At 50.3% G+C, this 22,411-nt stretch overlaps 1 protein-coding gene across 1 annotated transcript; it reads right to left on the bottom strand.

Annotated features, from left to right (window-relative positions):
• Window positions 1-1,269: 1,269 nt before the first annotated feature.
• On the bottom strand, window positions 1,270-21,920 carry AMER1 (APC membrane recruitment protein 1). The gene is made up of 2 exons (XM_036096109.2): window positions 21,735-21,920; window positions 1,270-9,383 (listed from the first exon to the last, which is right to left on the bottom strand). Exon 2 carries the CDS (start codon window positions 9,282-9,284, stop codon window positions 5,886-5,888), a length of 3,399 nt encoding a protein of 1,132 aa, XP_035952002.1. The 5' UTR covers window positions 9,285-9,383; window positions 21,735-21,920; the 3' UTR covers window positions 1,270-5,885.
• Between the last annotated feature and the right edge of the window lie 491 nt (window positions 21,921-22,411).

Raw genomic sequence — 22,411 nt, 5'->3', positions numbered from 1 at the left:
AGGGTCACAGTGAAGGCAGCCATCAGTCACAGCAGAATAGGAAGAGCTCTTACCACTCATCTTATCCAGCAGGTACAATGCACCAGTCATGTGGGATCCACACCACAGAAAAGAACTCCACCCCAGGCCAACTGAGTCAGAAAGGGGTGGGGAGTGCTGGATTTAGGCAGTTGAAAAAGTTCCAAGGGTTACTCTGTGGTAGCCCAGGCTTCTGACTTGCATATGGAAACTAGTCTAGTCAAATCTATGCCCATGCCACCCATATATTATTGATGCAGAAACCGAAACTCAGAAGAAGGGATTTTCCCAAGCCCAACTGATTAATGAGGGATGAAAATTAGGGTAGAAATCTAGGCCTCCCATACTACACAACCCCTTGAATTCCCAATGGATGTAATAAGACCTTCCTAGAAGGTCTTGCTCCAAAAGCTCTCTGAGTAACCATGACCCTCTTCCTTCCATGAGCAGTCCCTGGCAGACAATTCAACATCTATGAATTATTAACTCCCCTCCCAGGAGCTTCTCTCTTTTCTCTCTCATTAAATTGCTTTTATTTTGGCTTTGCTTGATTCATGTGGTGTTGGGGGCCACCAAACTTCTTTGCTAATCTGGGAAGGGACCCCAGGGAGTTTACCTATGTGTCTGTGGCAGTACTGTCTACAGTCTATAGAAGTTTCAAGCAGCTACTATTTCAGGCCTTCCGGCTTGGGCATGGCAATTGGGAAGAACTCAAGGGAGCCCACTAGCAGGTGTTAGAAGCCCTTGCTTATCAGGAGCCAAGGGTAAAACACATGTTTCCCACTCAACCCCACAGCTGAATAGGTGGATGCCCAGGAAGCATCCCTGCCCATAAACCTGGGTGAAGAATGCCATTCCTGCAGCTTGGCTGGAGAGTCCCACTATCAGTACTATCCTTTAGATGGAGCCATCAGTAGGAGGTCCACACCTCTGCCTCCTGGCTGGTGGGGATGTCAGCACACTTGCATGAACTGAGGCTAATTTTAGAAGTGCTAACCAGCCCCTGGCAGTTCTCAAAATGTGAAAAGTGTGATGGAGAGTTTACCAACACTGCATCAGACAGATGCAGGGCATGACTTGGATGAAGAACTGAAGTTTCCTCTACTTTACTTTCAGCTCTGGCTTCTGTTTCCCCAGTGGGTGATCCCCAGCCCCTGCCAACCTCCTTGCTTTCTCCATTTTCCTTCAAGGGCAAACCCAACAACCATGGGTCACAGGCATGCTGCTGTGGAACAAACCACAAGAGTGCACTTTTGTGACGGGGGGAGGGGTCCTTCTTGAACCCAGTTTATTAGCATTCAGCAAAAGAAATATATGTTGTAACAAATAGGCAATGCATCAAGATATCCAGTGAGAGCTAGGATTGGACAATTATGTGATGTCTCAGGGATAAGGAAGGGGAAGCTAGGGCACATCCAGGGACTATGCTCCCCATTTTACACTGGGAGAGAGAAAACTCTTACACCTGGGGTGGGTATGTACTGCAGTTACCGATTTCTTCCCTCTGTCCTCCAGCCATTTTATTTAATATGAGCTAAATATACATTCCTCGTTTCTTCTCCACCCCGCCCCCATATACAGCAGGGAAAACAAGCACCAATAGTAACAAGAATAATAATTAAAGCCCCGCCTCTCAGTAGGCCCAACCCTCACACATATACATGCCATGTGGATTTTCTTCTTAGGAGTGACTGCAGGATAGAAAAGTGGGAATCAGACCAGCAAGACATTACCCTGATAGTCACTGTTCCCCCATAATACCATTTGTATGTGAACGGGAGCAGGACAAGGCAGGGGAAATGGCGGTAGGGGGAGAGATACCCCCAAAGCAGCAAGAGGGGTCAAGGAGTTCTCCAACATCTCTTCTGGGCAAATGTCAACTGAGTTCTTGGAAAGTCCCATGCAAGGGTTTCTCCAATGAGATGGTCAATTCATGGTGGTTGAAGCATCACTATCTGTCTCTTCAGCTTCTTAGGGAAAAGGGGCATGATAGAAACTCCATGTCCTCCCCACTGGGTGGAGAATGTCCCCAAAATGCTCCTTTGGAGAAACTCAGCATGACAAATAGCACAACATGGGGACTCATTTCAAAATGAAAGCACAAAACATAAAAAGGAGGGGGGGAGGGAGAGAGGAGAGATGGGTACTTCCAGAAGGTCTACACATGGAGAAGGGGCAGGGCCCAAAAGAAAAAATAAAGCCATAAACAACATGCTATCTACCAGGTTCTCCATGCCTGAGTCACCTGGCATTTGTCATAGTACCTGGGCATCTTTTGCTGTCCCTATCATGGAGGGAGGGGATGGACAGTAAGATACATTGGGGTGAGGAGAGGGGAAAGAGTGAGGACCCTAGGCGGTTGAGATGCCAGCCCTCTGCACAAGCAGCAGCAATTTTTGTGTCATCTTTGTTTTGTTTAAAACTGTAAACAGCACCACTTAAAAATAAAATATATCAGAAAAGAACAATTGATAAACATTGTTTTCCATGAATATAAAATGCAAACAATACAAAAATAGATAATTGACTTTTGATATATATATATATATTAAAAACAACTTGGATGTAACATACACATGGGTAAACTTGAAGTCTCCCTGCTAAATCCCCCATGCCTCCCTCTAGCAACTGGGCCCAGGGGCCGAGGGTGGGTGGGGTGGTGGCACTGGCAAGGGTGGGAAAGTTGCTAGCAACAGGATGAGAGGAATACACCCTGGGTGTAGGAAGCTAATTCCCTGCTTGGTACAGCATTGAGGTGGAAGAGAGAATAGTGTTGACCAAAGCCTTTGGCCCAGGAGGCTTATGAACAGGTGCCCAAGCTGAGTGCCCCAAGGCAGGGCTTCCTTGAAGGTGCTAAAGCACTGAGAAACTGGTAGCCCTGAAAGAAGCCCGCTAGTTGGCCTTCTCTATCCACAGTCACTGGTTCCCCACGGACCGGTCTCATCTGAGAATTCTCAGGATCAGAGCTGTCTGGCACTGAATAAGCCTGCTGGGTAGCAAGATGACAGCAGGCACCCCCTCTCAAGTCATATCTTCCCTTGAAATCACATCCACAAGCATTATTCCAACACCTTGCAATGCAGACATGGTGTTCATCTGGTCACAGCCTAAGATATGTGGGCTTGACATCAATACCTTTAGTAGTCCGGGGCATATCTGGTGCCAGCCAAGCAAGCACTGGCTAACTTTGGGGAGAGGCCTGGAGATTTGTTGGCTCTCCCAGTGTCAGCCTGTGTTGCCATCAACACATGTCCCCAGCTAGATCTTCCTTCCTCTTCCAGGCTGCTGGTGGGATTCGGCCATCAACTGCTTGGATATAGAGTGAGACTCAAAGGAGCCTGGCTTCTGTAGCCATTCACCCTGACTGTTCCACTTCTGGTGGTGAGGATCCTGTCCTTGGGCTGGCAAGGACATTGAAAGAGAAAGAACTTGCAGGCAGCAATGTTGTCCAAACCATGAGATGTTGCTCAGTTCTAGGCCTTACTCTGTATTTGACCTTCCAAAGCCCAGCAAAGTGTATTAGGATGATTGATGACTTCCCCTCAGGGGCAGCACCTCTCTTATTGCCTTTGTTTCACTGAGAGCAGCTCTCTGCCCTTGGCCAAAGGCTGACCATCTACTTTTTCTCTTCTCAGATAGGCTGGAGGCCCAGCAGGCTCTGGAGGCTGGTGATGGCTCTACTACCTGCTGTGGCTGGCACAGTCCATATACAGATAGGAGCTTGAACTGCCCTGAAGGACAAGCAGAGAGAGAGGAGGCAAGTAGTGGGGTTTCCCCTGTTGTAAAGGCATTTGGTGTTTACTTCCTGCCAAACAGCCAGGCCTATTTCAGCCCCACCCTCCCAGGGCAGCTTTGGTAAGAGGCCAGATGGTTGGAATTTGGGCACTTCTCTCCTGGAATGCTGTGCTTGGGGTGAGGAGGGCCTTCCTCATGCTCTTTCTTTCTCCAACTCCATGACTTATGTACTTCTTCACAATGCAGACAGAATTAGCCTGGAGAGTTGGTCTGGGTCCCTTGAACAGTGGTGTTAGTGTCACACAAACTCATGTGGTACTTCCAGGGGTGAAGCTTTTTTCAGACAGGTCTGCTCTTTGTGGGAAGGATCACTGCCAACCCCAATCTGAGAAATGGTGATAAAAACCAGCACAGATACATTCTCTGGCCAAGAGGAAGTTTGCCATAAAGTTTGCCCCCTTGACTCAGAGAGCCAACAGCCTCTGTTCCCAAGAGCCCTGTTGACCTCTTCTCTTAACAGGCATGGAGATAAGTGGGGTAAGGGACAGGGGCAGGAAGGCAAGGTTTATAATTTGGGTCAACACACCCAGGCAAAAAATGTTCCATATTCTATTTCCAATAAAGAAATTAAAAGGAACCCTCTCTTACTGGTGATTCATGAGAGGTTGGGCCAGGTTAGATTAGCCTGTTGCAATGTCTTCCTGACAGCAACTGTTCTTCACCAGTATTTCCAAGCTAGTTTAACATGAAAACTGTGGTTGGAGAAGTGAGTGTACCATTCACTCCATAAAGGGCTGCAACTGCCACGCAATCAGAATCCTGCAGCTTGGCAGAGTGAGGGCAGGTCACAGACTGTCCTCTCAAGAAGGCTGGTCCTTTGAGGATGCTAAGGACTTGGCTAATGAGAAGATGAAAGCTCTTTAGAGAACCAGAACAGCAGCCTAGATGCCTTTGGTATCCTGTCTCTTGGGAGTGCTAGCCTGGTGTCTCTGGAGCCTCTTTACAGCATCCAAATGGAGGGGTGGGCAAGGATTAGGAAATTTTTGCTTTTGGGGGAGAAACAATTTTCTCTTCTAAGAAGCTGGGTTACTTTGAGCTATGCAATGTCTAAAATTCTCTCCTGCCAGCAGGGACAAATGGAACTCTCTCCTAACCTTCCCCTGCAACCCGCAAAAACCCTGATCCCCTATAGCCAAGCCTAATTTAGGCTGCTTCTCTTCCTGTATCTCAATTAAAAGAATATGTTCCTTGTGATGAGATTATGAAAGTTTCCTTTGGAGTAAAAGAAAAATTCAAAAGTGTCTGTAACTCAGACGTCACAAGCTTAAGAGAGGAAGAAGGAAAAAACTCTATCATTCCACAACTCAAGCCTTATGGCAGTATCTACAATAGAACCCTATTTTGTCTTCTGTTTGCAACTGAATGAATTTGATCATGCCATTAAGGGGACAGCATTCTTGTCTTTAACCCAAGCTATGGCAGACCAGGTTAAAGGGCCCCCATCTGGTTACAATGCCAAAGTCCACAGCAATAGGCAGTGAGACACATGCTACTTGATCCTAAGGACAGTTAGCTGGGGTGAATGGATTACAATCATCTGATGTAATGGTGACAGCTATGCCAAGACTGAAGGGAGTGGGGATGGGGAGGATCTGTACCATTATTTCACATTGTTAACAGCAAACAAGCCCCCTGTCCTCAAGTGGGAAGCAGTGCAGACCTGGCTGTTCATCAGTGGTTCATTATTCACTGTGTGTAGGGGTGTGGCAGGGGTACTAAGGGTTCAGCCTGTGTCAAGGAGGCATGCTATATATATAATCACTAACTGGGCAACTGGAATAGGCACAAAAGTACAGCATCCCAAACCCTGCGTGGGTAACAAGAAAACCCAAAAGTAAAAGCTGGAGCAACAGAGCAGCAGCAGCCTCCTGGGGCAGATGTACTCAAGCCGAATGTGACCACAGATTGGCAGAAGAGGGAAGTGGGAAAACAAAGGCAAAAACTCATAGGATCTTTCCTTGGCCAAAAGGATTTTCAAGTTAAATAGCAACCCCCATCCCCCCACCCCTCTGCCCAACCCCTGATCCCCATTCACATGCTCAGGCCCCATGCCCCTACTCCAGCATAGATGACTACTCAGCTAGCTTTCCATTCACAGCAGTGGAGGAGTAGCTGGTGGGGAGGGGGAGAGAGGCACCTTGCTCAGCCATCTCCTTTGACAGGTCAAGGCTGGAAGCCCTGTAGTGAATGGGTTGAGGCTGCTGGGGATCAGGCTGGACCCTGGGCAGCTGAGGGATGCCATGAGTGATGCCCACAGGCTTGGCCTGGGACAGAGGAGTGGGGCTGAAGCCTCCAGAACTGGAGGAGCAACTGGGCTCATCAACAGGCAGCAGCATATCTTGAGGCCTGGCCCTCACACTCTGAGAAGCCTGTGGCTGCAGGTTATAACAAGGGACCATGGGCAGGGGTAGGTGTGAAGGCCGAGAAAACTGAGGCCTGGATATCCCAGGTACCCTTGGCTCTGGACCTGGTACTGACAGCAACATTGACATGGCCACAGGAGGTATGCAACAGGCTGTCTGCCCATATGGAGACTGGCCAGAAGACCAATCCAACTGGCTGGGACTTATCCAGGCAGGGCCTGGCCCCACTGGAAGAGGACAGGGAGCCCAGGCAGGCCAGTCATAGGCCCCTGGTGGTTCAGTATAAAGGGACAAAGGACTGTCTCGGCCCCATTCTTCCTCCTCCTCTTCTTCTTCATTTGAATCTTCCTGCTGAGCCTGAAGCTCATCAGACACTGTGTATTCCTGGGCAAGGTGGGAATTGGAGAGCTCCAGTTCCAAGGTTTCCGCAGTGTCCAGGGAGCGACTTCTCCTGTTGAGGGCCATAGCAGCAGGTGGAGGCCGAGGGTGCATGCCAGGCAGTCCCAAGTAGCGAGGGAGACTGCTCACACCCCAGGGCAGACCTTGGTAGAATCGGCTGTGGTAGTTGTTGAATGTGTGTTTCTGGTAGTAGCCCAGCTCAAAAGCTTCCAAGGAGGCTGCAAGGTCTTCATCATTGTGGAACTCAGGATTCTCTTCACACTTGCCTTCCCCATCCCGTTCCACATCAGCGATATCAAAAGTCACCATAGGGGGCAGTTCAGGGAGGTTTTGAGTGAAGGATGAGTCAGAGTCAGAGCTGCAGGACATGCTGGAGAAGAGGTTCCCACTGCTGGTGAACTCCACAAGGGCCTGTGAGAAACTCACAGTGGCATTCCCTTCCTTCTCAACCTCCTCTTCCTCTGGCTCCTCAGGTGGTGAATAAGTAGGGTAGGCCCTCCTGGGAGATCCTCCAAAGTTTGCTTCTTGCATGTCTGGCTCAAACATAGCATCACTTTGAAAGAGCTGCATCAGACAGGTACTTTGATCCTTCTTGGAGCAGATTCCCTCAAAACGCTTCTCCAGAGGACGGAAGTCCCTCCAGTCTGGCTCACTGCTTGCAGTGGCAGGGAAAGCTGAGGTGGTTCCCCGGTGGGAAGTCTGAGAGGCCCCTGATACCCCTGCTACCAGGCCCATCACTGATGGGCCTAAGGGCCTCATCTGATATTCCATGATGGGCTTCTCTTGCCAGGTCTGAACCTCTCGGACTTGAGCCTCTTGAGCATGGTCCTCTCGGGCCTGGGCTTCCCTGGCATAGGCCTCTCGGGCTTGGGCCTCTCTGACATGAACTTCTCGGGCATGGGTCTCCCTGGCATGAGTTTCTTGGGTATAGGCCTCCCTGGTGTGAGCTTCTCGGGCACGTGCCTCCTGCGCCTCTCGGGCCTCAAGCTGCTCTCGCCGAAGTTCCCAATACAACAACTGTTTCTGGATGGTCACTAGCCGTTCTTCCTCTGTCTCCATTGCCCCAGGTGGCCGAGAGGAAGAAAAGGGGTCAAAGTTCAAGAAGGGATCAAATATCTCAGAGTTGTGACCATGGAGGTCATAAAGACAGTCATCTACAGGTGGGGAGGTCTCAAGACTATCATCTGGCTCATAGAACTCATACAGGGCATCTCCACTGTAGCTGTCTCGGGGCAGGCATTCCCTGCGGACAAGCCCCAAGGCTTCACCTGAATCATCCTCAAATCCAGGTGTTGTGGAATCATAATAACCCTCATCACTATTGGGGGCAGACTCTTGCTGGTCACTCTGAGGAGTCAAAAGGTCCCCAGGGGCTAAGCCAGGATAAGATCGAACTGAGTCAAGAAGCATGTAGCCATGGTGGCCTGGAGATGTGATGGGATGGCAGCCCAAATTCAGATTGGACCTTGGGTACATCTGGGCACTTGCCCACAGATATTCTAAGTCATATTCTTCTTCCTCCTTGACATCCTCTTCTTCCTCCTCTAATTCCACCTCCTCCTCCTCCTCTTCCTCATCATCATCATCTGGCAAAGCCATCTCCTCCCCACCTCCTTGGTAGGTCACGAGGCAGGAACTTCGCTTGGTCCCATCTCGATTGGCCCTCTGGCCTCCAGAGGCCATGCTGTCTGTCATACTGTCCATGTCCTGCTCTGCTATAATGTCACCACAACCTGTCAGTGAGTCAAAACTTTTCAGGGATGTGACATCCCCAAACAAGAGGCTTAGCTGGTCCCCAACAGGGCCATTTGGTGGATTTACCTCTTCTGCCACCACCTTCTCCCCTGTTTCTGGACTGTGGGGCTCCTCTGGGCCACTGGCTTCAGAGGCAGGCTTGGGCTGCAGAAATGCTGAGGCATAGGCCTCCTTGGGTTTTTCTGGATCTTTACAGGCTGTCTTCTCAGTGACTACTGGAGAAGGCTCTGGTACTAAAGAAACTTTTGGCCCAGGAGCATCTTGGGGTTTGGCATTTTCTTTTCTGGGGGCTTGGAGGATATCCTCAGTATGGGGCAGAATGGCTGAGCTCACATATTCATGAGGCCTGGCTCTGGTCCCTTCAGGCCCCTTGGGCCCTAGCTCACTTTGTTCAACCCCAGAGATCTTGCTTTTCCGGTGACGGCGGATACTGCTGAAAAAACCTTTCAGGCCTTTCTTTGGCTTGGGCACAGAGGGAGCCTTCTCAGCCCCAGCTTTCTCTGTGGCTCCAGACGCAGGTGTCTTGCATCTGGGGCCGGTCTCCAAAACCCCATGGGCACTCTGGGAACTGGGAAGTTGGCAGGGCGATTCAGGCAAGAGTAAGGCAAAGCTGGTTCCTTCACTGACAATGTCTTCAGGGCCACAGGCTGCTTCAGTCAGGCCATCGTGGGTCTTGCTCTTGCTAAGACCCTTCTTGGAGATGCTTTTCCCAGAACTTTTGCTTCGGCCCCCTCCAAAGAAACTAGGCAGGGTACAGATGCCCTTCTTGCCACCAAAAAGTTTCATGGCAGTTTTCCTCAGCCTACCTGGGCCAGATGAGGGTGGCTCTGACACTGGCCCTTCTGTTATCTCAGCTGCCTTGTTCTTGGCTCCTTTCTCTGCCCCTTGGTCCTGGGTGTCCATAGAGGCTACTGCTCCCTTGGCCTGAGAAGCTTCATCCTTTCCACTCTCCATGGTGATGGGGACAACTCAGGTATGTTCAGCTGAAAAAGCAGCCTTCTGGCTTCCAAGCACTGTTATAACATCATCAGTCAGGAAGCATCCCAGTTGGGTCTAGAGGAGATGAGAGAAACAAAGATAGAGCATACTGGTAAGCAAGAAGCCAGGCTGGGTTTGTTTTCACAGGTGTCTGTTATTTCAGGCTTGAGTGGAACCAGAAAGAAAGTAAAAGAAAATGTAGGGAAAACCTTAATGCATTCCATACGGTTGGCTTGCTGGGCCAGTCTCCTCTGGGCCCCAAGGCAACAAAACCCTACATTGAACAATAGACAGCAATCACCCCAGCCCCTCATTGGGTTCACTCCCTTCAGTAGCACACCCTAGGTCAGAACACTGGGCAGGGGGAACTGCAGATGTGGGAAATGCCCAGTTGTGCTACTGACTACAGGAGGAATTATCAAAGTGGTTAAGGTAGGGGGAGGCAGGAAAGGCAGCAGGGAGGTCAGCTCCGATGACACAGAATTTCTGAAAATCATCTGGCAAAACAGCCCACTGAGTCCTCACTGGGCTCTGCAAGATCCAGGCCTCAATTTCAAATTAGTCTGGGTTCTCACTGACATTTTTCCTGGGGCTAGAAAGAAAAGTAGACCCGAAGTTTCATCTCTTCCCCACAGGCTCCCTAGATTGCCTATCTGCACATGCTCAGACCTTCAGAAGCCCAGAATAGGAGCCTCACAGATCCACATTGCAAAGCTGCAATCCAGGATCTGCTAAAAGCACATGGTGGCCTTGGGGCAAGGCACTCTCTAGACTTCAGTATCCTTGGTCCAAGAGGCCTAGCAATACTTCCCCCTCTAGTGGTTATGTGAGGGGTAGGTCTAGGTCAGACTCTATTGACTGTTTTGCTGGGAAAATTTTTTAATGTGGCTCTTGGCAACTGGAACCCCCATGTTCCACTTTAGAACTGTGAGGCAAACTATTTCTTCTCATTATTTTGGCCCCCATCTAGCTCCCTATCTAGAAAGGGAGCTCCCTGAAGGCATAACTCCACATGATTCATGTTCTTGGCCTAGAAGTTAGGCTCTCAACAGCTATTAAATTATAAACCTGGTACAAAGCACACCCTTCTGGTTTAGGCTTCCAATCCTCCAAACATCCAAATGCTACAGAGATGGAATAAAAATGACTATCCATCACCCACCCCAACACATGTCCTCCACCCCAAGTCTGATATATTCATTCTAGTGACTCCAGTTGGTTGACAGATGGATCAGTGACCAGCCTGCTAAAACCTGATGACCTATCCCTGGAAAGTTCCTCACCACTGTGGCCCCTCTCTGTAGGGTAGCCACCAGCAGACAGGGAGCTAGGGTAAAGAAAGGAGGAAAAACAACTGTTGGGAGCCAGAAAGAGACAGACAAACCCTGCTGGTGTCCCTGGAGTAGTTTGCCAGCACATCAACCTTATAATTGGTTACAATAGTAATAAGACACATATTCACTCGCAGTGGAAGATTATGGACCAGTACTGGGGGTGGAGAGAGACTGGCAGCTAACTAGCCCCTGACCTAATTGGAGGAACCTTCCTGGAGCCCCTGATCCTGCTCTGCAAACATTAATTTTGTGCCTTGTGCCTTGCTTGGCTTGACACTTGAATCATCAGTGTGACTAGGCTTCCATCAGGAACACTCTGCATAACTGAATATTAAACTTGGAGCAAGATAATGGCTGGTTATCCAGAAAATAAAAGAGAAAAGATATCATCTGATCCCTTCTCTCATTTGCTCAGGCTAGGTTTTTCTTTTTTTTCTGGATGACATATTTTTACATGATATTGTTCCAGCTCAGCTCCCCCTCCCCCACAAGAGTTATCCCTACAGTAAACAGTGCCACCACCACCCTGAAATACACAATCATGCACACACACATAACCACTCAGAGTCCTCTCCTCAGGGATCAGATGGGAATAGGGGGCCCTATCATCTATCTGAATTCCCCACTTTTCAAAACAGAGATGTTTTCATTTCAACCCTGAAAATACTGACAGTGTTGTCATTTATGGTGCTAGACATGGGAGAGATGGGATAGCAGTAGTGGAGTTGTTTATGAAATTGTATTCTCCTCTGTGGAATTTATGAAACAAACCTCTCCTGAACATTTGGTAAGTGATGGACATTAAACTCAGTTCTACAAGGTAGGCCAAGAAGGGGGAACCCCAGCTAGTGCTTTTGGGGGAGTTCCTAGCCTAATAGGGAGAGGATCCTATATATAGGACACATCATGATACAAGTCTTAAAGGGGAGCCCCCATCTTAAGATGCATGGTGAAGTATCATTCTTCATACCTTGTTATCATATCCCAGGATAAATCTGAAAAGCAGAAAGACACCCCCTAGGTTCAGAAAAGCTGCCTTGAGGAGAAGGCATTCAATCTGGGCCTTGTCAGACAGGAGTTAGTAGAAATGGCAATGATTTAGGGGAAGGGATGAGTGAGACTAGTAAGTATGGCTGGGCATCAGGAAGACCAAGGGCCAAGTGAAAAACCTCATGGGCCTAAACATCCTTGTGGATAGAAGGCTGAATTCCCCTGCTGGGTTTGGGGATAGAGTTCCTATGAACAGAGGGATTAGGCAAATTGAATCTTAAAGAGGGTTGCTTTCCAGAACCTTGATACCCTGGCTGGAAGGCAGTTCCTATGGGCCTTCTCTTTCCCTTGCTCCTGTGCTCCACTGGGGTAAAAGCCAGCCCACTACTTTCTACATTGTCCCCCTCCCTGCCATAGGAATCTGCAGTGTGTTGTGGAAGGAGCCATGAGCTGCAGGGTTGGGTTCTAGGCCATGCTAGGGGACACTGAACAAGCCAAGGCACCCTTCTTAGGCTTGAGCACTTATGAAATGGAGATCACTAGAGTGGTGTGAGAATTAGATGAGATAATGGACACCAAACACACTTTGTAAACTGTAAAGTGCAGTGCAAATGAGAAAGATTAACATTACTGTTATTCTTAGCACCTTCCAAGTCAGATCCCAGTTTCTTAGGCAGTAGCAGACCATGTGTAAAAGGCCACTTATTTGGGAAAGGCATTCACTGTGGGGAGCCCAAGGGACCAGCTGCCTTGGCCATGCTGAGGAAGAGCCAGGTGTGAGGGGATTTTAAAAGCAAGAGTGTGGGGCGCCTGGGTGGCTCAGTTGGTTAAGCGACTGCCTTCGGCTCAGGTCATGATCCTGCAGTCCCTGGATCGAGTCCCGCATCGGGCTCCCTGCTTGGCAGGGAGTCTGCTTCTCCCTCTGACCCTCCCCCCTCTCATGTGCTCTCTCTCATTCTCTCTCTCTCAAATAAATAAATAAAATCTTTAAAAAAAAAAAGCAAGAGTGTGAATTTATACAAAGTCTTCTGCTTAAGGGCAGTTTTAAAAGCGTGTGTGTGGTGAGAGTGGGTGAACTAGGCAGGGGTATCTCTGGGACTGGCATTCTCTTCCCACAACTTCAGGCCCTCCTCCTAACTAGGACCAGGGTCATCTTTGCTGTCAAGGACCAGCCTTGAAACTGTGTTGTCTCCCATTTCCCTACTTTGTCCCTCCCAGGGCCATGTACCTCCCCACAGCCACTCATAATGTCTATTATGTCTCCCCAAGACAGTAGAACAGGAGGTGGCAGGGTCACCCATAGCTGGTATCCCTCTATCCCAGCCCTACCTAGCTACCTCTGGCCCAGATCCCTTCTCCATGCTCCTTGCTACCCTACCTGGTCCCAGTGCTATCCTTCCGCAATGGGCTATGTGCCTTTATTTGGGAACACAGAATTGACTGGCCAGGAGAGTGAAGTGGGGCAGAAGGCAAAGGGGACTGCAAGGGACAGACTCTGCAACATTTTCAGGTTGGAGCTGAGTCCCCTCATGGTTCCTGCCAAGAAAGTGGTCCTGCCAAATGCAGGGCCCCTCAACGCTTGGGTTTCTCAACCTGTGTGGCTAAGTTTCTGGTGGCCTGGTGGGTAAGGGAACACTCTAAAGCTACTCTGTGGTCCCTGGCAGGGGCAGTTTGTTGCAGCTGCTGCTATCATGGCAGGGAGTGGGATGTGGCCATCTCTGCTCCCAGGACCAGCCTCAGGCCATGCTGGGACCAGTGGAAGGCTGGCTACTAGGGCAGAGCTTTTGTTTTCCTCCCTTCCTCTCAAAACACAAGTAGGAGACGAGCCACAAACTTGCCCCAGGAACCCTTCTTAGTGAGGAGGAAACAGCTGCAGCCTGAGCCTTACGTATTTTGCTCCCAGCTCAGCTTCCTGGGGCCAGTTCAGCCAACTTAGAGTTCAGGGAAGAAGTGTGCGGATTTATGCAGTAGCTCCAGAGGCATCACCTCAACCAGGCATAGTTCCCTAGACCTCCACCAAGCAGTCTTCCTGGGGACAAGCCTACTCTGGGCCCATCTTGCCCTTGTGTATGGGGGCATGGTAACTAAGGAAGCACCGGTGAGGATAGAGAGCCCTCCCCCCAACAAGAGGCAGTCAGTTCTGCACTATAATCAGTTCTGCCTACCTGGGGGAAATCTAGCAAGTTCTTTCAGTTTCCTCAACTGGAAAATGAGGGTATTGAGAGTGCCTACCTCTTAAAACTATTGTAAGGAACAAAACCAATGTATATATGCGTACCAAATAAAATTCAGTATATAGCAGAGGCTCAAAAACATAGCAACTAATTTTTAAAAATATTTTCTTCAAACTATAGTTGGACAATTTCCAGCAACAAAACTCCTTGGTTTGTGTAAGTCACCAAAACTCCTTGGGCCTCAGTTGCCCCAAATGGTAAATGACGGTGACTATGTTGGTATCTCACAGGAGGCTTTAGCTGCTCTTTTAGCCACCTTTCATATTCAGGGACCTAAAATGTTGCCTCCAGTCAGCTAGTGGCTAGCAGCTCTGGATTAACCGGGTAATTTCAACTAGCCATGTTCTGTAGTCTAGGCCAGAAAGGTCAACAATTCAAATTCACCTAAATGTACCAACATCAAAGGAAATGCAAGTCAACAGACACCCTTCACCCAATGGGGCACTTACCAGTTTACAAAGCACTCCCCACTCCCTCACCTCCCATTTGCCATTCCCAGCAATCCATTAATCAGTCCTGGTGGGAGATGCTAACTCCTTGTCACCTTGTCACAGAAAAGGAAACCATCTAGACTTGGGAAAAGGCTTTACCTAAGTTCACACAGTGGGATGGTGACAGAGCTACACCAGCCCCCAGGCCACTGGAGTCCCCATTCCAATGCCATTTTGCTGCACAGGGATAGCTCCCAATTGAAGGAGGAAGACTGAGAGCAAGGACTGTACAGGTTCCCCTCACACCTGAAAGCCATCATCTCCCCCTCCCCTTGCACCCCTGTCCCAGCCCAGCTGAGCTTTCTCTGAAGCACTTCCAGTCCTCACTTGGCTGCCACTGTTTTGGTCTCATCTAGCACATTCCAGAAAGCATGCTGACTTCAGAATACAAGGGCTGCCAACCCAGAATGTGGCTGCTCTCCTCATCAGCAACTCCACCACCACCACTCCCAAATTGTGGAACACACTCCTTTACTCTCCTTTTCCTTGGGAGATAATTTTGAGAGGCCAAAAAAGGTTCAAACAGAAACTTGCCACTGGAGACAAAGATGCAGAATTTGAGCTATTATTTAAAGGAAATGACCTATGGGACACCTGGGTGGCTCAGTCAGTTAAGTGTCTGCCTTTGGCTCAGGTCATGATCCCAGTGTCCTGGGATCAAGTCCTGCATTGGGCTCCTTGCTCAGCGGGGAGCCTGCTTCTCCTTCTGCCTGCCACTCTCCCTGCTTGTGCTCTCTCTCTCTGACAAATAAATAAATAAATAAATAAATAAATAAAATCTTTAAAAAAATAAATAAAGGAAATGACCTATGAGATTATCTGGAACTGGAATCACCCATTTCTAAAGCCCACAGCCAAGGTCCACTCTCAAAACCATTTGTTCAGGGCCTGAAGGAAGGGCCGCCTGGCTTGGCATCCTTTTGTGAAGCTATACAGACTGCTGGCAGAGCTTTACCCAAGCTACTCCTACAACCACATCTCCCCTAACTTGCAGCCTTACCATTAAGGAACACCTCCTCTCAAGGGGGTATCCCATAACCTCTAGATGCAGCACAGACCCTAAAATGGGCCTTCTTGCCTTGGCTCCCATTTGCCCACCACCAGCCTCTCAAATGAGTTAACATACTCAGCCTAGGGTAATTCATTCTGGCAGGCCTCGGTCTTTCTGTTCATCTCTCTCAAATGGACCCTCCTTCATGTTATAGTCACTACATATAGCATAGAGCAGGAGCTCAAACAACATTGGTTCAATTGAAATCTAATTCAGCTGGAGTTTGTCAGCCCAGAACTAAAATGCCAGCTTCATCCCTTACAAGTGGTGGGGTTTGAGAAATCGGCCTAATCTCCCTGAGACTCAAACACCTTATCTAGAAAATGAAAAAAATGCTATCATGCAGGATCACTGTAAGAATTAGAGATGATAAATGGAAAGGGTAAATTGCTCTCTAGTTACTGAGCAGATGTTCAATAAAAGACCCTTGTGATGGGGCCTCTTGCAGCCACCTTCTCTACTCTAGCTCCTCAGCTGCCCGCCCATGTCCTCTGAAGATGACACAAGCCTCTTAGCTGAGCTCCCTCTGGTCCTTCCCTGCTACAACACTGAAATCCCACTCCTTCCCTCTCCTTCTTCCATCTCCTCCATACCCTTGCCAGATTCATTTTTATAACCCTGATTTCAGTGCATCACTCCTCTACTTACCAAATTACTCCACACCACCTACAGGGTCAGGGTCAAACCCCTTTCCCTGACCTTCAAGACTCACTCTCCCTGCATGCCCCTTGCAGGTTTCCTAGCCTCACTTCTCTACCCTTTAGTCCCAAATACATAGGGACTTCTCCAGTCTAGGAGGTATGGTCACTCAGACATCACTTCTTCCTAGAAATTGGCTTTCCTGGTAAGCCTTTTTGATGCCCCACTTTCTCCTGAGGCTGCTGAAGTTCCCTGCCCAGCTTGCCTGGAATGATGGGGGCTCTGGGAGCCAAGCCATCTATTTGCTACACCCCTCTCAGGCTCCCAAACTTCCTTAGAGAAGAATATATCTGAGGTGGGTGCCATGCCTGCCTAGTAAGGCTTCTACTATGTCAATACTAACCCAGCAAGGGTGACATCAAAGACAGACACCACCTCCCCCACCCAGTTCAGATGAATAAGAGGAGCTAACTTCAGGGAAACAGACGTGACAAGGCAGCTAAGGAAAGCCTGAAGAGGAACATCTGGACCAAATGAACAATGGAGACCCTGAACTTTACCATGTATCCACTTCCCTATATATACCATACCCTCTGTGAGAGGCCAGGTAAGGAAACTGAAGCTTGGGAGGGGATCAGAATCAGTGTATCAGTGTACTTAGAGGAAGAAACCTTGAACTGAGGGGCAATAACTTTATGCTACTGTGTAACCTTGAGCAAATTCCTTCCCTGTTCAGGGCCTCAGTTTCCCTATCTAGAAATGGGAGATTGTACTAGGGGGTCTGCTTGCCCCAGGCTGTGTGAGAAGCTGGGAGAAGGGTAGTCCTCTGCCCAGTTTTCTAGTGGCTGCAGAAAGAGGAGGCATGTGGGGCGCCTGGGTGGCTCAGTTGTTAAGCGTCTGCCTTCGGCTCAGGTCATGATCCCAGGGTCCTGGGATTGAGCCCCACATCTGGCTCCCTGCTCAGTGGGCAGTCTGCTTCTTCCTCTCCCACTCCCCCTACTTGTGTTCCCTCTCTCGCTGTCTCTCTGTCAAAAAAAAAAAAAAAAAAAAATCTAAAAAAATAAAAAGAAAGAAAGAGGAGGCATGTGATTTTGGGGGTCCTAGGCTTCAGTGGGAGGCCTGCATGCCTAACTGGTTGGGCTCAGTCCACCACTGCACTATAGCCCAGCCTCACTTCTCATGCCTCCCTCCACAGAATCCTGCCCAACACTTTACTTTTTCAAAATGCACTAGGCCTGGCCTGTAAATATTTCCTATATGTCCAGAGGGGAGAGGGACCAGAACTGGTCTGGTCCAGCCCTCTCTCCCCTGAGTAGCCCCCAGCAGGGAGGGCTGAGGAGTGCTGGGTTGGGTTAGTATCTGTTTGGAAGCACAGCAGGGGAAAAAAAAAAACAACTGTAGGAGATGAAAGCACTGAAGGCTCTGCAGCAAGAACTGCAGATCAAAAGGTCCCAGATGCCCCTGCAGCACCAGTATGCCTGCCTCTGCTGCCACCAAGCCCCCTCATATTATTTTCATTGTCCATAATTATCCCCTAATCCCAAAAGGGGAGGTGTGGAGAAGCAATGCACCCTCACTCAGATGGCACCTGTACCTCCTCAGTGGTTTTGGTTTCCCTAACTTTCTTCCTGGAGATACACTTACACATGCACAGGTTTGAAAAATATGACCAAGGAGAGGAGATGACAAGCTCTGTGATTATTTAATTCAGAGAACAGAAGTTGGGAGTGGGGAGAGACGATTTAATGCCCATGAAATCTCCAGTGGTTTGTTAAGCAGGAGCAATGATAGCCAGCTGCCCTCAACCTCATGCCCCCAACACTTACACACACACACACACACACACACACACACACACACACACGCATTCATGCACGCACGCACATGTGCATGCACACAGGTTTATCTATAGCATGAGAGGCTCAGATTAGCCCTGAGAAAGAACTTCCTGGCAGTGTGAGATGTGTGACCAAGGAATGAGTGACACAGGGAGGAAATGTCTCATCTGGAGGCTTTACCTTTATCACCTAGTTTATCTGCCTGGATTGATTCAAGTTGGATAACTGATTCAAGTGATGGAGTAACACTGGGCATGCCCTCTTCTAGCCTCAAGTAGCCTATCTGTAAGTGAGGGGGCTGGAAGCCCCTTTTCCCTCTTTGGTTCTACAAGCAAGTCAGTGACCTGCCAGGCTTACTGTTATTTATTTCCTTATTCCCCTGGACCAGGGGAGCAGGGCTGCCCCCATGCCTCATACACACACTTTCAGAGAGTGTAAATGTAACAGTTCTTGAGGAATTTTTAACACTTCCACTATACTAAGAGAGAATCATTGGACTTCCAACTTCTTCCAGCTACCTCCCCTCCTTCTGAAACTTTCACCCCCAACAGGCTGCAGACCAAGGCCAAAAAGCAAAATAGACATGAAAGGGGAGGTAGAGTTCTCCAGATGGGGCCCCCAAGCTAAACCCAGCACCTTCTCACTCTTGAGGAATGGAAGAGGTGAGGAAGGTTAGAGGTTGGTTAATAAGATTTGTATTGAACAGAGGCCACTGGAGACAGTGAGACACAGTGTAAGAGCCCTTGCACAGGAGGCAGCAGCCTATCCCTAAATGCTGTGTGATCTTAAGGAAATCCTTGTTGCTTTCCAGGACTCAGTTTTTCCACCTTGTAAGCACAGGAGTCCAAACTGGTACTCCCTGAAGCCCTGTCCAGTTGGAAGGATGGGGATCAACAGAGGCCTGGGGGATTCTTAGCCTCCACCACATTGGTATGTAGACTCTAGGCACCCTCCTTCAACTTCACCCCCTGCAAGGCTTAAAGGAAGCCAACATGGTACAACTTCCCTCCAGAAATAGCTGTCCCTCAGTTCTATGTCCAGATCCAAAGGTGACCTTTTACAGTTCCAACTTACAGCATGCTTCCAATCTCTATAAGACCCCTTTCTAAAATTCCATATTATTATCGCATATTTGCACCCACACATAGAAGTATCAAAACCTCCCAGTTTTCCATTCTTCAATGGCCCCTTCTCCCATTCTCCCAAGATGAGACCCCCATTCCATAGCCTAGCATTTGGGAATGCCCACCACTGGGCACTAACCTCCTCTCTACCTTAAATCCAACAATCTCAACCAGAAAAGACTAAGTCATATTTCTCAGCCTGGCTGCTAACAACCCCTTCCAATTCCTAATTTTGCTTATACCACTACTTTGCCTAGCCAAACTCCTCTACTTTCTGGAAGCTTCCAGGGTGATCACCCTGCAAATACAGATTTCTCCTCTCTCCACAGTAGTTTGTCTCTAGGCTCATGAATTAGCAACCAAAGATATATGTAGTCTGGGGTATGGGCAGTACAGATCTTGTGCTTGTTGCTGAAGGGAGATATCATGATTCATTTTTTTTTCTTGTAGTTGCAACCCATGCCCTTCTCCATTCTCATTAGGCATACTCAATAAATATCTGAGCCTTGAGTATCATTTCTCTAATCACTTTCATATGGATCAGGACAAGTGCAACTTGGAGAGGTAAAGGTCTTCTTGAAAGCTCCACAAAGACAGCAAGTCTTTCTAGACCATTCATGAACTGCTATACATTGCTAGGCTTTGAAGGGGGTTGTGGCTGAGTTCAAGGTTTCATTTACCCCTCTGAGGGGTTCTGAGAGAACCCAGACATCCATGGTATCAGGGAGACAAATTAGAGGCAGGGAAACTTAATTATAGTTTGCCTCCTATTAAAATTTAAGCCCCCAAATGGCCAAGGGATGCAGGCAAGCTTGTAGGAGTTCTGAGCAAGAAGAGGTCATTATGGGTTGCAAGAGACAGACAGAAAAGACACCCAGGAGAAGGTGGGCTCAGAGCTGGGGCCTGAGAGGGAAAACAATTTGCACAGTGCAGGGTGAATGGATTTGTGTGTGAGAAGGGGAGTTATATAGGGAAGATATATTAGGAGACTGTTGGTCTGAGGCAGGGCAGACAGCAGGTCCAGCCCTGAGCTGGAGATACCCAGCTGCAAATAGAGGGTTGGTTTCCTTTGGTGCCTGGTCAAAGTGGCAAGAAGTGACTATAGTGTATTATCTGCAGTCCTGGCTGGTGTCACAAAGGTCCCCAGCTAGCCTTCCCCCAAGTGAGGGATTTACTCCTCTCAAATACCCAGGTTTTGCAGCCCACAGGGTTCTCCACCCTCAGAAGCTGGTCAAAGGTCCAAGAAGAGCCTGCCAGGCCCCTTGGTCACTCCCTCTCTCCTGTTCTTTGGAAAGGCCTAGAGTTTATTGCCAGACACAAACCATGGTGCAGTGACTGAGCGGTGGGTGGGGCCGAATGAGGGGAGCTGCACTGGGGGTAGAGGGCTCTGCTAAAATGCCCTCGGGTAGGGCAGGGAATCCAATAGCACAGTGCCCTCCACCTAGCCCATATCCATGCCTATGCAGCAGGCCGGCAGAGCCACAGAGGGAAATGTTTGTGTGTAGGAGGAGGCTCCCCTTGACCCTGTGGGCCATGACAAGATGAGTCTGACCAAACCGAGGCCAGCTCTGCAGGGCCAGTCCAGCTGCTACCTGGGCACCTGGACTGGGGAGTGCATGGAGGGCACAGCCCCTCTTCACCAGGGAACCTGGGCAAAGTCCTGCAGTCAGGTGGTCACCAGTGTCAGAGGTGTCTGCAGTAGACAATGACAGCAGCTCAGCAGGCTGTGTATTTTAAGTAACTGCGAAGTTGGAGGGTTTGGCTGTCTCTCTAGCTCTCTCACAGACCCAAAGGGTGAGTTCTTTACTACAATAATTGCTCCCTTGGCCTCTGGCACAGAAATCCCCCCCACCAACAGGAGGCTTATCGCTATTTTTAAACGGGAGGCAGGAAAGAAAAAAGCGGCCAGTGCTCTCCGAGTGGAGGAGGTGAGGCGAGTGGGGACAAAGCGGCCTTGCAGATCTAACCCAAGGACTAGCTTGAGCTGCAGCTCTAACCTAAGGTCCAGCAAGAACTCCGTTGCCAGCCCGCCTGCCCACGGGGGCGGGCGCCAGATGTGCCTGGAGGCCCAGGAGCAGGGGGTGCGGCTGGTTGGGGCCCGCAAGGCCGAGGTTCCTAAGTGGGCAGCACACAGGCCCAACTCAGCTCCCTGGGAGAGGAGGCAGACAGTGTGGACAGCCCAATCCACGCCAAAGCCAGTATCCATTGGGCCCAGGCCAGCGCGCTGCCTCCATCCGCAGAGGGGAGAAGGAGGCAGGGGATGCGCAGGGGAGGGAAGGGGAGGCAGCTGGGCCGCTGGGGTGAGCAATACCCACGTAACCCAGCTGTTCCAGCTAATAATGTGCTACAACAAAGCTGCGGAGCTCCCGGCCTACAAATGCACCGCTGGGGGTGCTGGCTGGCGGCTCCCCTCCGGGATCCGTGCGGTAGCACGTGCGGGGCCTCATCCCCGCCTCTCCCGAGAGCCCGGAGGCATGGCCCAGGCTAGCCTGCTTGCCTGCCCGCCCTCTGTAACCCCCTCTAGCCGCGGTCGCCGGCGCCCAGGGGACTCTGCTTTGCCCCTCACCAGCCAGTCCTCAAAGCGGGTTCCCAGGGGGAACGGAGAGCGGCCCGGACGCCCACTGGCCCAGCCCTTGGAGCCCCTCTTCAGGCGGCCAGAGCGGAGCACGCGGGACTGCACCGGACGGCGGGCAGGCGGAGGCTCCCGGCTGCGCGCAACGCTTACCCGGCCGGGTCGGGTTTCCAGCCCGGTTATTGTCTGCTGCGCCGCCCGGGCCGGGGCTCGAGCCTAGGCTGCTGTGGCTGAGATCGCCGCCACCGCTGCTCCCGCCGCCGCCGCCGCCTCCACGGCTCTAGTCACCTCCTGCACTGCGCCCCTTCCCCAGGCTTGGGGCAGCTTCCCCATACCCCCTCCCCACGGACTCCACAGCCACAGGGTGGGGCGTCCGCGCCCTGATTGGCAGGAGTGTGGCCCAATCGCCACGGTGGGAAGGCGTGTCCTGCCCCGCCCACTGTTTTCCTTGGTGCATTGCCCTTTAAATGCAAATAAGCGCGGGCGTGGTGTTTGCAGGAGGCGGAGAGCGTGAAGAACCCCTCGCTGGGACTCCCCATTCCCGCCCCCACACTGGGCGGATCGTGGCTGGGAGACCCAGTGAGCTCGCTGGGCCGGTCCCGCCCGGCTGGGGCTCGCTGGAGCCCTGGAGTTCGGTTTCGGTTTTGCATACACTCCCATTTCCGTGGACGCTGTGCAATCGTGCTGAGGCGCCCAGGCCGCCACCCGGCAGTTTATTCCAGAGCGAGAGGAGGGCGAGGGGAGGCGGGGCGGAGAGGCTGGGGAACCTGGGGGACTGCAAAGCCCCTTGGCGCCTCGCTGGGCCCAACCTTAGGTGTAGAGATAGGGCC

This window comes from Halichoerus grypus, chromosome X, assembly GCF_964656455.1.
Source record: "Halichoerus grypus chromosome X, mHalGry1.hap1.1, whole genome shotgun sequence".
Taxonomy (NCBI): Eukaryota; Metazoa; Chordata; class Mammalia; order Carnivora; family Phocidae; genus Halichoerus; species Halichoerus grypus.
This window is presented reverse-complemented; position numbering and strand designations above follow the sequence as displayed.

Coding starts and splice junctions, on each gene's coding strand:
- AMER1 (XM_036096109.2), bottom strand. CDS start 9,284: ATGGAGAGTGGAAAGGATGAAGCTTCTCAGGCCAAGGGAGCAGTAGCC.